The sequence below is a fragment of the Anguilla anguilla genome, chromosome 4, assembly GCF_013347855.1.
Source record: "Anguilla anguilla isolate fAngAng1 chromosome 4, fAngAng1.pri, whole genome shotgun sequence".
In the NCBI taxonomy this organism is placed as follows: domain Eukaryota; kingdom Metazoa; phylum Chordata; class Actinopteri; order Anguilliformes; family Anguillidae; genus Anguilla; species Anguilla anguilla.
The window spans coordinates 28683504-28698944 of record NC_049204.1 but is presented as its reverse complement, the minus strand read 5'-3'; the positions used below and the strand labels follow the sequence as shown (position 1 = coordinate 28698944).

The 15441-nt window shown below is 50.8% G+C and overlaps 1 protein-coding gene across 3 annotated transcripts in view; it reads right to left on the bottom strand.

The window, feature by feature from the left end:
- crb1 (crumbs cell polarity complex component 1) overlaps positions 1-15441 on the bottom strand; it is a 30235-nt gene that overhangs the window by 1527 nt on the left and 13267 nt on the right. Inside the window, exons 5-11 of one of the 3 annotated variants that reach the window (XM_035413029.1) lie at positions 14728-14893; positions 13349-14267; positions 11917-11958; positions 11203-11325; positions 7019-7145; positions 2726-2763; positions 160-284 (exon numbers count right to left, since the gene is read on the bottom strand). In XM_035413029.1, coding sequence (XP_035268920.1) covers positions 278-284; positions 2726-2763; positions 7019-7145; positions 11203-11325; positions 11917-11958; positions 13349-14267; positions 14728-14893 — 1422 coding nt within the window. In that variant the 3' untranslated portion in view covers positions 160-277. Of the gene's footprint in view, positions 1-63; positions 285-2725; positions 2764-7018; positions 7146-11202; positions 11326-11916; positions 11959-13348; positions 14268-14727; positions 14894-15441 lie in introns of those variants that run through there. The other 2 variants (XM_035413028.1, XM_035413027.1) reach the window with 2 other exon arrangements.

Genomic DNA, 15441 nt, shown 5'->3' with positions numbered 1-15441 from the left:
CTGTTGCGTCTCCCATCAGAAAGCAGGCATTCGCTGGCGTGTCCCGCCCGGCGAGCCTGGCACCGTCAGACCAGGCGCTCCGGGCACGGCAGCCTCCCCAAATCCACCTGGGCGCCGGCGTCCGGCTGCTCGACGCCGCGGGGGTGGAAGGCTCCCTCCGTATGGCGCTTCTCCAGCATTTTGACACACATAAAGGCCAGCACCACCACTATGATTACAGCAGATCCGGCAATACAGGAAGCCAGAATGGCTACTATGCGTGATCCCTTTGGAGCGCTCACTGTCTGCAGGGAATCACACACACATACGGGAGATGGTAAGGTACAGGAAGTCACACACACATATGGGAGATGGTAAGGTACAGGAAGTCACACATACGGGAGATGGTAAGGTACAGGAAGTCGCACACACATATGGGAGATGGTAAGGTACAGGAAGTCACACATACGGGAGATGGAAAGATACAGGAAGTCACACATACGGGAGATGGTAAGGTACAGGAAGTCACACACATATGGGAGATGGTAAGGTACAGGAAGTCACACACACATATGGGAGATGGTAAGGTACAGGAAGTCACACACATATGGCAGATGGTAAGGTACAGGAAGTCACACACACATATGGGAGATGGTAAGATACAGGAAGTCACACACACATACGGGAAATGGTAAGGTACAGGAAGTCACACATATGGGAGATGGTAAGGTACGGGAAGTCACACATACATACAGGAGATGGTAAGGTACAGGAAGTCACACACACATACGGGAGATGGTAAGGTACAGGAAGTCACACATACGGGAGATGGTAAGGTACAGGAAGTCACACACATAAGGGAGATGGTAAGGTACAGGAAGTCACACACATGGGAGATGGTAAGGTACAGGAAGTCACACACACATATGGGAGATGGTAAGGTACAGGAAGTCGCACACACATGGGAGATGGTAAGGTACAGGAAGTCACGAACATACAGGAGATGGTAAGGTACAGGAAGTCACACACATATGGGAGATGGTAAAGTACAGGAAGTCACACATACGGGAGATGGTAAGGTACAGGAAGTCACACACATAAGGGAGATGGTAAGGTACAGGAAGTCACACACATACAGGAGATGGTAAGGTACAGGAAGTCACACACATGGGAGATGGTAAGGTACAGGAAGTCACACACACATATGGGAGATGGTAAGGTACAGGAAGTCGCACACACATGGGAGATGGTAAGGTACAGGAAGTCACAAACATACAGGAGATGGTAAGGTACAGGAAGTCACACACACATATGGGAGATGGTAAAGTACAGGAAGTCACACATACCGGAGATGGTAAGGTACAGGAAGTCGCACACATACGGGAGATGGTATGGTACAGGAAGTCACACACACATACAGGAGATGGTAAGGTACAGGAAGTCACACATACGGGAGATGGTAAGGCACAGGAAGTCACACACATACAGGAGATGGTAAGGTACAGGAAGTCACACATACGGGAGATGGTAAGGCACAGGAAGTCACACACATACGGGAGATGGTAAGGTACAGGAAGTCACACATATGGGAGATGGTAAGGTACAGGAAGTCACACATACGGGAGATGGTAAGGTACAGGAAGTCACACACACATATGGGAGATGGTAAGGTACAGGAAGTCACACACATACGGGAGATGGTAAGGTACAGGAAGTCACACACATATGGCAGATGGTAAGGTACAGGAAGTCACACACACATACGGGAGATGGTAAGGTACAGGGAGTCACACACATATGGGAGATGGTAAGGTACAGGAAGTCACACACATACGGGAGATGGTAAGGCACAGGAAGTCACACACATACGGGAGATGGTAAGGTACAGGAAGTCACACATATGGGAGATGGTAAGGTACAGGAAGTCACACATACGGGAGATGGTAAGGTACAGGAAGTCACACACACATATGGGAGATGGTAAGGTACAGGAAGTCACACACATACGGGAGATGGTAAGGTACAGGAAGTCACACACATATGGCAGATGGTAAGGTACAGGAAGTCACACACACATACGGGAGATGGTAAGGTACAGGGAGTCACACACATATGGGAGATGGTAAGGTACAGGAAGTCACACACATACGGGAGATGGTAAGATACAGGAAGTCACACACATACGGGAGATGGTAAGGTACAGGAAGTCACACACATATGGCAGATGGTAAGGTACAGGAAGTCACACACATACAGGAGATGGTAAGGCACAGGAAGTCACATACATACAGGAGATGGTAAGGTACAGGAAGTCACACACATACAGGAGATGGTTAGGTACAGGAAGTCACACACATATGGCAGATGGTAAGGTACAGGAAGTCACACACACACGGGAGATGGTAAGGTACAGGAGGTCACACACACATATAGGAGATGGTAAGGTGCATATTACTAGAACTAATGCATAAAAATAAACTTAAAGACTCTTCAATGTACATACACACTGCATGAATACTGCTGCCCATATTTGAGCTCATTTAGGAAACTAACTTTCTCCCTGGATTTACAATTACAATATGAATCTAACTTGTGTTGCACATTACTACAGTAAATATAGTGGTTTATCTGGTTTAATTTTCAATAACAAGCAATATAAACCATAACTGGCGATGGTCTAACCTCTGAGATAAAATACATGTTGCCTGTGGAAATAGCAGCCCTGTCCTTTTTATTAAGAACTTACATGTGTATTAGCTGGGGTCGTGGAATTGGAAACCTCAGCTGTTGAGAAATTAACATTTTTGCCATGTAGTTAAATCTGTATACCCAGGATTCTATAATGAGTGAATAATATAAACAGAACTGCATACAGTATTTCACAAAGGATTTGCACATTTAAATCTGAGAAAATGTCACCTTTTCCATAGCATGATTAAAAATAAGATTAAGTATATGAGCACTTACTTGAAATAAATATTGTATTTTTGTATATACCAGGTGTCTATTCTCAAATGTCCATAGCGTACAATAATAACACTGCTACCAACTGCCAATCGTGGAAAAGTAGAGAAAATATGGATGTCAAGTAGCTATATAACAATGTAATTACCTTTCAGAAAAGCAAAGTTGATCTCCAGGAAAAGAATCAAGTAAATAATCCGGCACATCTTTGAGCCGTTTGTTTCCAGCAGTAAAAGAATTTCGGATGAGGACCACACCTGTGCTTCCTAAGTCATGTCAAGCCTAACTTAACATCAGTCCTCAGTGTGTCACTTCATCCAGAAGAATAACTGTCCTGTTTGTCAACCAGTCCGTTTCTCAGAAAGGCTTCAGCTTTCTCAAATGCCACCCTTTTTGCTGAGTTGCATTTTGGGAAAAGTGCACGCCTGATTTTTGCTGGCTAAGCATGTTGCACAGTCCTTAAGATTGCACTCTCTATGTCACAGAACACCTGCGAACCATGTGCACCTGGCAATCCCTGAACCCCAAAATGAATTCTTCATTTCGATACGAAAAATATTCAGTCGCTTAACATTCACTGAAGGCAAGTTTTCAGGAACAATACAGAGTGACTTTGAGTCGTATACTCTCACTTATCCACACTACTCACTGTAATGACCACTCAAACTGGCTGCAGTCTCAGGTATTTGGTGCGAATGTCTGTTCTCTTGTATAACCCACTATGTCTACATAGGACTGAATTATGAACATACGCTAATACATTCATAGCGCTATGAAGCCTTTTGTATGTTTTCTGTGCGTACTCTCAGGGAAAGCAGACATAACCGTGGCACATTCACGCAGTGGGATCGTGCTGCTTGCTGCAGCTCATAAAGGAGCCTGCCTTTAAAGGGCATGTCACGTGACTAAAGGGGAATTAGTAGCTCCTAATGTGATTAGCATCCTCTCTCCAGCAGCACTCTGGGCTACTAAACACAGTCTGCAATGACAATGGCCCCGTCCCCCCACGATACAAAACAGTACTACTCTAAAAAAACTCATTGGTCTTGTTGAGGCTGGACATACATAGTATACGGAGACTCAATAATTAAAAAAAAATCGGCAATTAAATATGTTTTAAATGTAAAAAGTTTAATAAAGATATGCAAGTTTACAGCAATCATTTCACCTCACTGCAGGTTAACGTTAATTGCTATGGAGTGTGCTCGCACCATTCAAACTGTATGTAGCTGGATGTTTAAGGTCTGATCTCAGCTGTTTCTGAGGTCCCAGAGTGGCCGAAAAGGCTTTGAGGGGAAGTAGGTCATGATTCCAGGTCACGGTTCTTTGGCCTGACGCAATCACACTATCTTAGGAACACCAGAAACAAATGAGCACAGCGGAATATTTACGAGACTTACTGTACTGTATGCAAACCGCCTTGCTCAGGTTTGTAACGGAACTGTTCCAGCTGGAATTCAAACCAGCAGGTCTAGAGCACGCCCTCCAGGTAATTACTCTCAGAAGCGTACGCAGTGCATTTTACTGCAGTGAAAATAACACTCTTTTGAGGTCACCTAGGGGAACTCATTTCTCATTTGAAACTGTTTATATGAACAGTTGCAAGCCTCAGTGGAATATCGTGCTGTTTTAAGGTAGGGCACGGTCAAACAGCTGATTTGACAGTGTGAAGGCCGGTTTTACCAGTGGCATGTTCTCTAAAATGCCATTACTGAGGGCTTCTTACTCAAGTGAGATGTCCTTCAAAACTGCAGCAGCAGATTAACTGACAGAGCCTAAACTGCAACCGAGGCAGTAAACAGTTGTTGGACGGATGAATATCATAAAGTATGACTGCTTCAAATGCAGTAAAAACCCAAAATACTAAAGGACATTTTCAAAAGATGAGTGAAAAGAAGAGTAAAAATGACAGATCAAGGACAAAAAGAATGAAATAATAGTTTATTTGATGACAAACACAACATAGTGTAAAGACAAGATGCCACACAAGACATGAGAGGAGAGACAGTCCTGTCAGGATTACAGTCACACATAAATAGTAAGTAGTAAACAGACAGAGTCGATGTAGATGTGTGTGGAGACACTATATGACAAATGGAAGAATGGGATGAAATTTCACCTCTTTCATACATTCAAAATAATTAGTAAAAAGCTGAAATTTGTTAGAATAGCATACCAAATCTAACAGTTCAGTTTTTTTGTGAAATAATTGTGGGAATAATTCCGTTTTTTTGAGAAATCACTGTCCCATCCACATTAATGTTTGCATACTTTACTATTGCCTTCTTTAAAATAAGGATTTATGCCAAGAATGTGGACTGTACAAATGATACATTGCATAGTCTTCGCTGAAATGTGGATATGTGGGTTCCCCCTTGTTTTTATCATAAATGGCCCAATTTGACAGTTCAAATTCATTCAGAAAAGCTCATACATATTTCTTGTATGAGGGTCTCTCCTAAGTTACATAATAACATTCCCAATCATATTACTTAATTCACAGGCTCAACAGATATACCTGCAAGTATGATTTCTGAAGTATTATGTAGCTTGTCTTGTCTTGTAGCTTAATGTGGATTTCTGTACACATGATCCTTACACTATAATAATCACAATGATCCTTTCATCCTGGCAGTGTAAATTCATGTGATGCTTATGGTCTTACAGTAATGAAATAATACGACTTTCCAAATTATTACAGGTAATTTGAATCATTGACTATAAATTTCACCTTCATTTGCAGTTAGGATATAACTACTCTTCAAATGGGCAATTTATATTTAGAATAAATGTTGTTCTGAAAACAAGCACAGTTCACATTTTATTTGACCCCCTCCCCCCATTTCATTACTACAAAATAATTTAGGACATGCAACTAATCTGAACACACATGCAATACGCCACTGAATGATTTTGCATGCTACATAACAAAACTATGACAAGTGAATTTAAAATGTTGAAAATGTCCTTTTAATGAATTTTAACATGTTCGTCAAGCAATTTTCTTCTAATTGCATTTTATTTGAGGGTCTAGTCAAGAATTATTAACACCTGAATTCCTTACACAATATAGTCAATCATGCAGGCATAAGGCACAGGGATCCTCCCTCCATGCTAAGCCCAAAGTAGGCAGTGCCCACTAACTAACTGATGGGACACATGCATTCCATGATATACTGTAGCAGCATCTATTTAAGGGTATGCTTTTATTACTTTACATGGTACCAAATGTACGTTACTTTACACAGTACAAAATTTAGTGCTGGGCCAACAATGGAGTGTCAAATCTACCTGCTCCCTGATGTTAAGACACATTCTTATGTTCTATAGCGCCATTTTAATGTAGCTACAATTTAAATGACTGATGACAGAGGTTTACGTCTATGAACTGCACTGTTTGGCAGAATTCAGCGTCCGGTGCGTGACCATGTTCGTCGACTCCGTTTACACAGATATCTGATTCTGCCGACAAGTCGGATTTCTCTAAATCGGATATAAGCGGCCATCGCTTTACACTTAATCTTTAATGAATTGCTCATCTGATTAAAAGCGTGTAGGCAGAGATTTCATTTCTCCTAATGTTCCATCCGACCTGATGACTAGCTCTACACCAGCATCCCTCGTGAATCCCACGCGCTCATTATGGGATGTCATTTGTCAGCGCAGTGTCGGTGACGGAAGACTCAGACGAATACAGGGCCATTTCATTCGCGTCTGAAACCGGTCGAATCCGACCCAGACTACCTCCGGACGTGATCTACACGAAACCTGAGAAATTGGGGCGGGTGTCATAAGGAAGCGTGAGCAAGGCCGCTGCGAGCAGGCGTGCTGCCCTGGCCCCGCCCCCTCACTCCCCGGCCCCGTCCCCTCACTCCCCGGCCCCGCCCCCTCACTCCCCGGCCCCGTCCCCTCACTCCTTGGCCCCGCCCCCTCACTCCCCGGCCCCGCCCCCTCACTCCTCGGCCCCGCCCCAGTCCACCTCGGGGTCGTCGTCCAGGCGCAGGATCAGGTAGGACAGCAGCTGGAAGAGGTTCTGCCACAGCAGCATGGACACGTAAAAGTAAATGTCGCTTACGTCCACCTGGCACACCTCCCCGGCGAAGCTCATTTCGCAGACGCACTGGAAGCGGTCCACCAGGTTGCGGCAGTAGCCCCCGTTCAGGCAGGGGCTGGACCGGCACTCGTCCAGCTCCAGCTCGCACCTGCAAAGGAGCACCGGGGCGGAGGGTGAGCCCGGCTCGAAGGTCGCACACGGAAATGCGTGACGGACGCGCGGGTTACACGTGCGCGTCTGTCTGAAATGTCAGACAGGCGCCGAGCAGAGCGCTGGAGTGAATAAGAGGGATGGGTCTGCGCCAGGGAGTGAAACCAGAGTGCAAATTCACCCTTCTTATTCACAGTAACAAAGGCTCACGTTCATTCTGAACATTAAACATTAACAACGGAGCAACAACTGTGCCTAAGGAAAAGCCTGCTCTGTATCTTTCCTCTCTATGTTTCAGGCTATCCCAGCTGATTATTTGCAGTCATTCGTTATTTTCAGACAGAAAGACAGCGTATGAAAGGGCGGGTGGGGTGTGGAAGGATGCAGCGTATGAAAGGGCGGGTGAGGTGTGGAAGGATGCAGCGTATAAAAGGGCGGGTGGGGTGTGGAAGGATGCAGCGTATAAAAGGGCGGGTGGGGTGTGGAAGGATGCAGAGTATGAAAGGGCGGGTGGGGTGTGGAAGGATGCAGCGTATGAAAGGGCGGGTGGGGTGTGGAAGGATGCAGCGTATGAAAGGGCGGGTGGGGTGTGGAAGGATGCAGCGTATAAAAGGGCGGGTGGGGTGTGGAAGGATGCAGCGTATGAAAGGGCGGGTGGGGTGTGGAAGGATGCAGAGTATGAAAGGGCGGGTGGGGTGTGGAAGGATGCAGCGTATGAAAGGGCGGGTGGGGTGTGGAAGGATGCAGCGTATGAAAGGGCGGGTGGGGTGTGGAAGGATGCAGCGTATAAAAGGGCGGGTGGGGTGTGGAAGGATGCAGCGTATGAAAGGGCGGGTGGGGTGTGGAAGGATGCAGCGTATGAAAGGGCGGGTGGGGTGTGGAAGGATGCAGCGTATGAAAGGGCGGGTGGGGTGTGGAAGGATGCAGCGTATGAAAGGGCGGGTGGGGTGTGGAAGGATGCAGCGTATGAAAGGGCGGGTGGGGTGTGGAAGGATGCAGCGTATGAAAGGGCGGGTGGGGTGTGGAAGGATGCAGCGTATGAAAGGGCGGGTGGGGTGTGGAAGGATGCAGCGTATGAAAGGGCGGGTGGGGTGTGGAAGGATGCAGCGTATGAAAGGGCGGGTGGGGTGTGGAAGGATGCAGCGTATGAAAGGGCGGGTGGGGTGTGGAAGGATGCAGCGCATGAAAGGGCGGGTGGGGTGTGGAAGGATGCAGCGTATGAAAGGGCGGGTGGGGTGTGGAAGGATGCAGAGTATGAAAGGGTGGGTGGGGTGTGGTAGGATGCAGCGTATGAAACAGCGGGTGGGGTGTGGTAGGATGCAGCGTATGAAAGGGCGGGTGGGGTGTGGAAGGACGCAGCGTATGAAAGGGCAGGTGGGGTGTGGAAGGATGCAGCGTATGAAAGGGCAGGTGGGGTGTGGAAGGATGCAGCGTATGAAAGGGCGGGTGGGGTGTGGAAGGATGCAGCGTATGAAAGGGCGGGTGGGGTGCGGAAGGATGCAGCGTATGAAAGGGCGGGTGGGGTGTGGAAGGATGCAGCGTATGAAAGGGCGGGTGGGGTGTGGAAGGATGCAGCGTATGAAAGGGCGGGTGGGGTGTGGAAGGATGCAGAGTATGAAAGGGCGGGTGGGGTGTGGAAGGATGCAGAGTATGAAAGGGCGGGTGGGGTGTGGAAGGATGCAGCGTATGAAAGGGCGGGTGGGGTGTGGAAGGATGCAGCGTATGAAAGGGCGGGTGGGGTGTGGAAGGATGCAGCGTATGAAAGGGCGGGTGGGGTGTGGAAGGATGCAGCGTATGAAAGGGCGGGTGGGGTGTGGAAGGATGCAGCGTATGAAACAGCGGGTGGGGTGTGGAAGGATGCAGAGTATGAAAGGGCGGGTGGGGTGTGGAAGGATGCAGCGTATGAAAGGGCGGGTGGGGTGTGGAAGGATGCAGCGTATGAAAGGGCGGGTGGGGTGTGGAAGGATGCAGCGTATGAAAGGGCGGGTGGGGTGTGGAAGGATGCAGCGTATGAAAGGGCGGGTGGGGTGTGGAAGGATGCAGCGTATGAAAGGGCGGGTGGGGTGTGGAAGGATGCAGCGTATGAAAGGGCGGGTGGGGTGTGGAAGGATGCAGCGTATAAAAGGGCGGGTGGGGTGTGGAAGGATGCAGCGTATGAAAGGGCGGGTGGGGTGTGGAAGGATGCAGCGTATGAAAGGGCGGGTGGGGTGTGGAAGGATGCAGCGTATGAAAGGGCGGGTGGGGTGTGGAAGGATGCAGCGTATGAAAGGGCGGGTGGGGTGTGGAAGGATGCAGCGTATGAAAGGGCGGGTGGGGTGTGGAAGGATGCAGCGTATGAAAGGGCGGGTGGGGTGTGGAAGGATGCAGCGTATGAAAGGGCGGGTGGGGTGTGGAAGGATGCAGCGTATGAAAGGGCGGGTGGGGTGTGGAAGGATGCAGCGTATGAAAGGGCGGGTGGGGTGTGGAAGGATGCAGCGTATGAAAGGGCGGGTGGGGTGTGGAAGGATGCAGCGTATGAAAGGGCGGGTGGGGTGTGGAAGGATGCAGCGCATGAAAGGGCGGGTGGGGTGTGGAAGGATGCAGCGTATGAAAGGGCGGGTGGGGTGTGGAAGGATGCAGAGTATGAAAGGGTGGGTGGGGTGTGGTAGGATGCAGCGTATGAAACAGCGGGTGGGGTGTGGTAGGATGCAGCGTATGAAAGGGCGGGTGGGGTGTGGAAGGACGCAGCGTATGAAAGGGCAGGTGGGGTGTGGAAGGATGCAGCGTATGAAAGGGCAGGTGGGGTGTGGAAGGATGCAGCGTATGAAAGGGCGGGTGGGGTGTGGAAGGATGCAGCGTATGAAAGGGCGGGTGGGGTGCGGAAGGATGCAGCGTATGAAAGGGCGGGTGGGGTGTGGAAGGATGCAGCGTATGAAAGGGCGGGTGGGGTGTGGAAGGATGCAGCGTATGAAAGGGCGGGTGGGGTGTGGAAGGATGCAGCGTATGAAAGGGCGGGTGGGGTGTGGAAGGATGCAGAGTATGAAAGGGCGGGTGGGGTGTGGAAGGATGCAGCGTATGAAAGGGCGGGTGGGGTGTGGAAGGATGCAGAGTATGAAAGGGCGGGTGGGGTGTGGAAGGATGCAGAGTATGAAAGGGCGGGTGGGGTGTGGAAGGATGCAGCGTATGAAAGGGCGGGTGGGGTGTGGAAGGATGCAGCGTATGAAAGGGCGGGTGGGGTGTGGAAGGATGCAGCGTATGAAAGGGCGGGTGGGGTGTGGAAGGATGCAGCGTATGAAACGGCGGGTGGGGTGTGGAAGGATGCAGCGTATGAAACAGCGGGTGGGGTGTGGAAGGATGCAGAGTATGAAAGGGCGGGTGGGGTGTGGAAGGATGCAGCGTATGAAAGGGCGGGTGGGGTGTGGAAGGATGCAGCGTATGAAAGGGCGGGTGGGGTGTGGAAGGATGCAGCGTATGAAAGGGCGGGTGGGGTGTGGAAGGATGCAGCGTATGAAAGGGCGGGTGGGGTGTGGAAGGATGCAGCGTATGAAAGGGCGGGTGGGGTGTGGAAGGATGCAGCGTATGAAAGGGCGGGTGGGGTGTGGAAGGACGCAGCGTATGAAAGGGCGGGTGAGGTGTGGAAGGATGCAGCGTATGAAAGGGCGGGTGGGGTGTGGAAGGATGCAGCGTATGAAAGGGCGGGTGGGGTGCGGAAGGATGCAGCGTATGAAAGGGCGGGTGGGGTGTGGAAGGATGCAGCGTATGAAAGGGCGGGTGGGGTGTGGAAGGATGCAGAGTATGAAAGGGCGGGTGGGGTGTGGAAGGATGCAGCGTATGAAAGGGCGGGTGGGGTGTGGAAGGATGCAGCGTATGAAAGGGCGGGTGGGGTGTGGAAGGATGCAGCGTATGAAAGGGCGGGTGGGGTGTGGAAGGATGCAGCGTATGAAAGGGCGGATGGGGTGTGGAAGGATGCAGCGTATGAAAGGGCGGGTGGGGTGTGGAAGGATGCAGCGTATGAAAGGGCGGGTGGGGTGTGGAAGGATGCAGCGTATGAAAGGGCGGGTGGGGTGCGTTCTCACCGGTGCCCGGTGAACCCCGACATGCAGTCGCACATCAGGCTGGTCTCGCTGCAGTTGCCCCCGTTGAAGCAGGTGTAGTTCTTCTGCTCGTCGCCGCAGATGGACACCGGGAGCTTGGGGCGTCTGGGAAAGCGGAGGGAAACGGGGTCAGGCGCCGGCCTGGCTGGACCGGCACGTGAGCAGCTGCTGACGCCGCCGCCGCCGCCCACAGTGGCTCACGCGCCCGTCGGGTTAATCTGATTGGCTTTCAGAAAGCGTTACTGCTGACGAGGAGGACGATAAGACAACGTCGTGTCAGCTACGCTAAGCGAAGGCGCAGCGTATGTGCAAACGCTTCGCGGCCACGCTGCACGTGCGGAGCTTCCACTTTCTATTTTAGGACTTTAATTCAAGCGAGGGGGAGAGGAAAATCCCACCTGTGCCCACTCAAAACTAGCCGCCGTACCGGCTTTTACATTCTGTGATGTATTCGTCATCATGCGATTTCCATTTCTCCATCTGTTCTCCTCACCGAAGGTTTTAAAAGTCTGTTAATAAGAGGAGTGTGCAAAATGCACGCCATACTACTTAATCTGTGGACGTGACAATCCAAAGGAATTTACTCAATAAGATACTGCAGAAAAATGAAATAAAATACAACACTTAGTGAACACACCTGAGACGAAAAAAAATATTTTTTCATAAAAAACGCCAAGAATGGAACACAAGACTTACACGTGTTTGATGATGTACCAGGGAACTTCCTCGACCTCTACGCTGAAGGGGGGAGAAAACACAGAAGCGAAATAAAACAAAAATGCTGTTTTGACGCGAGTGAAAGAAGCGTGCGCACAGCGCTCTACCTACAGGACGTGCATCTCTGCCTTCAGCGCAGTCAGGCTCCTTCAAAGGCTCTCCTCGCTGCGCGCGATGCAGCTACAGAGAGCAACGTGTTTGCTCGACAAACGGATGCAGCCGCTCCCCAGACAGAGCTTCCAGGCACGCTGCAGATCCAAGCCCAGAGAACAGCAGCGGCATCGCGGCAGAGGAGCCGACACTCAGCCCTCGCTACAAAGCGCTAGCCGCTTAGCTCAAGCATTTTACACATTTTAACAGACGTCCTTAGCTCGTCTTTTCCATTTTCAAACAGTTGAATGACACCGATAAAAGAAATCATCATAAAGTACAACATTTACATGATCTCCGTGTATAGATATGTGCATACTAAATCAGTTGCAAGACAATTTTGTTTCCTTTTTGGGAAGCTGCTATTGTCCCTTTCATTTTGTTGATAAGATCTGACTGTATGATAGGTGAAGACAGCAGCTTGAATATATGAAAAAAGACAAAAGTGCACTGCTGTGATTTGGGACTACTGCCACTAATCACAACTTGTCCAACATCTTTTTGGGGGTTTTTTCTTCATGAGAAATGAATTGGAAATGAACCGATGTTCAGCCTGTTTGTCATTTCAATCTAATATCCAACTGAGCAAAAGCCTGAATCTAGATGTCCAGAAGGGTGGAAATCTAGGCTGAGAGGCATTTTGACATGAACAAATTAGGTTGGCCCCACTACAGCGCAGGTTTTACCCGGATATGGCCTTGCTATGTTCTAGCTGGGTTAAAGACTTTCACTTTCCTATCAAATGTAGCTGGGTTTTCACCCGGTTGCCTTTCACGACGTTTCTCCAACTTTTCATCGACTTTTCACCACAAAACTGTTCCCTGGGTCCGAGCCCCAAGAGACCTCCTGAACCTGCAGCCCACCACACCATCCAAGTCCTGAACCCAACATCGTCCGCCGCTATCTAGCTACCGCCTTAGATGCTTTAGACTAGATTACATGCTTTGGACTGATTTGAAAATTGACTGGCTGACTGCTGCTCACTATGAACTCATACTCTGAGCTGGCCATGGGGAGAATAGGCTCCCCCTGTTGAGTTCCTCTCAAATTTTCTTCCTATTTGTATCAACAAGGGAGTTTCTCCTTGCCTCTGTCACCGTAGGTTTGCATTTATGGGGGATTTAAGGCAGGGTCTTTAGTGAAACGCACTACGCAAATGTGACTGATGTGTGTTTAGCGTGTTTATGGGTGTGTCTCCAGTGGGGCCTGGTGCAGCACTAATGGAGCAGGCTGAAATGGCGGCGGGGGCGGGCGGCCTCACGTGCAGAGAGGCCCGGTGTAGTTCTCCGGGCAGAGGCAGGAGTAGCGGCCGGCGGCGGGGAGGCAGGTGCCGCCGTTGGCGCACCCGTGGCCCCGGCACGCGTCCAGCTGGTCCTGGCAGGCGGCGCCGCCGTAGCCCGGCTCGCAGACGCACCGGTGTGCCGCCGCGCCGAGGAGGCTGCAGTTGCCGTGGACGCAGGGGCCGGAGGCGCAGGCGTCGGCGGCCTCGCAGCGGGGCCCCGCCCAGCCCGGGGGGCAGGCGCAGCTGAAGGAGGAGGGGCCGGGCAGGTCGCGGCAGACGCCCCCGTTCCGGCAGGGCTCGGGCGAGCAGGCGGAGGGGTCCCAGCAGCCGGTCTCCGCCGCTCCGGGGGACGTCCTGACGAAGCGCTCCTCCTGAGGCCTGGGGAGGCTCGCCTCCGACTCGCCGTGGTACGGCAGCGCCAGCCCGCCCACCGCCACCGTGCTCAGGCACCCCGCCAGGCCCCCCGCCGCCCCGGGGCCCCGCCCTCCCAGCAGGACGACCGCGCCCTCCTTCAGGAAGTCCAGGTTCCCGGCGGCGGCGGCGGCGGCGGACGCGGCCGGCTCCTCCTCCTCGTCCACGCGCAGGGTCCACCCGGAGGCCTGGGACCGCGGGGACGTCATGGAGAGCCCGGCGGAGTGCCAGCGCCCGTCGCTGACGGGCCCGCGGCTCCTCAGGCTCAGCGGGAGCGAGGCGTCGCCGCTCAGCAGCTCCAGGAGCAGGTGGGAGTCTCGCACGGACACCGTGACGAACTCCCGCCCCTTTTCGGCGTGGAGTATGACGCCGTTGGCTTTCCTGGTCCGGACGCTGAAGGAGATGGTGGTAAGATTCCTCAAGATCCCCCCGTTGCTTCTGTAGGACAGCACTCTGCCGTCGTCATAAAATGTTGCATTGGAAATACCTACGTACAGAAAGCAAAAACATTTAGACTTATTAGGGCACTGTGGACTGCCTTAACAAGAAAGTTACTGATGTGTTTACTAGACAGGTGAAGACAGCAATATATTGTTTTTTTCACTGAATAAGACCTAATAATCGGGTTTAATATGTGTAGTGTGATGGAACTGGGCTTGTAACCTAAAGGTCACAGGTTCGATTCCCAGGTAGGACCCTTGAGCAAGGCACTTAACCTGCATTGCTTCAGTATATATCCAGCTGTATAAATGGATGCAGTGTAAATGCTATGTAAAAAGTATCGCTCTGGATAAGAGTGTCTGCTAAATGCCTGTAATGTAATGTACTAGATCTAATGCATTCACGGGGATGCAAGGGAGACGTGACTTTGTGGAGAACTCCGCTCAGTGATGAGTGATCTTCTTCAGGCCCAGCGTAGCCGCGGGAGACGGTGGGCGGGCACTCACACTCGAAGCCCCGGGGGAGGGGCTGACAGGCCGCGGCCGGCGGGCAGGGCCTCAGCTCGCACCACTGCACCTCCTCGCAGCGCCGCCCCGCTGTGTTGGGGGGGCAGGTGCAGGTGAAGTCGTCCCAAATGGAGTAGCACGTCCCCCCGTTGAGGCAAGGGTTTTTCTGAACGAGATGGGGAGAGCTCCCTTTAGCTTCCTGAGAGGCTACCTGTTATATGCTCCATCCCACAGGCTTTAAATTAGCACTGTCCACACACCGCACAAACATTTCACAGGAAAGGAAGGAGTGTTTTGCACCTTTAAATGCTTCACATTTTAAAATATGACTAATTATATGGTCAAAGCACAAGTATACCTACCGGCAAAAGGCAGTAGCCTAACGTATAGGCATCATACAGACAATCCTTTGGTTGCATCCAGTGTTGAGGCATAGATTTAACATTAATGTTAAGCATTGAAGTTAATAAGCGTGGCTCAGAATGACGTCTCCTGCATTTCTGATGGTTGTATTGGCCATGGCTTTATGAAAAGAGCGGCTCGATACTGTCCCTCACGGGCCAGAACGCAGAACTAAAGACTCCTGAGGAGGAGATGCCCATGCAGTAAATGCAAATGGGCGCCATATATCAGCAAAATAGGCTTATTACAATGAAGATGGGAGAAAACTGCACTATTATGGGAAAGTGCTTTTCTTTCTTCTTTTTTTATACC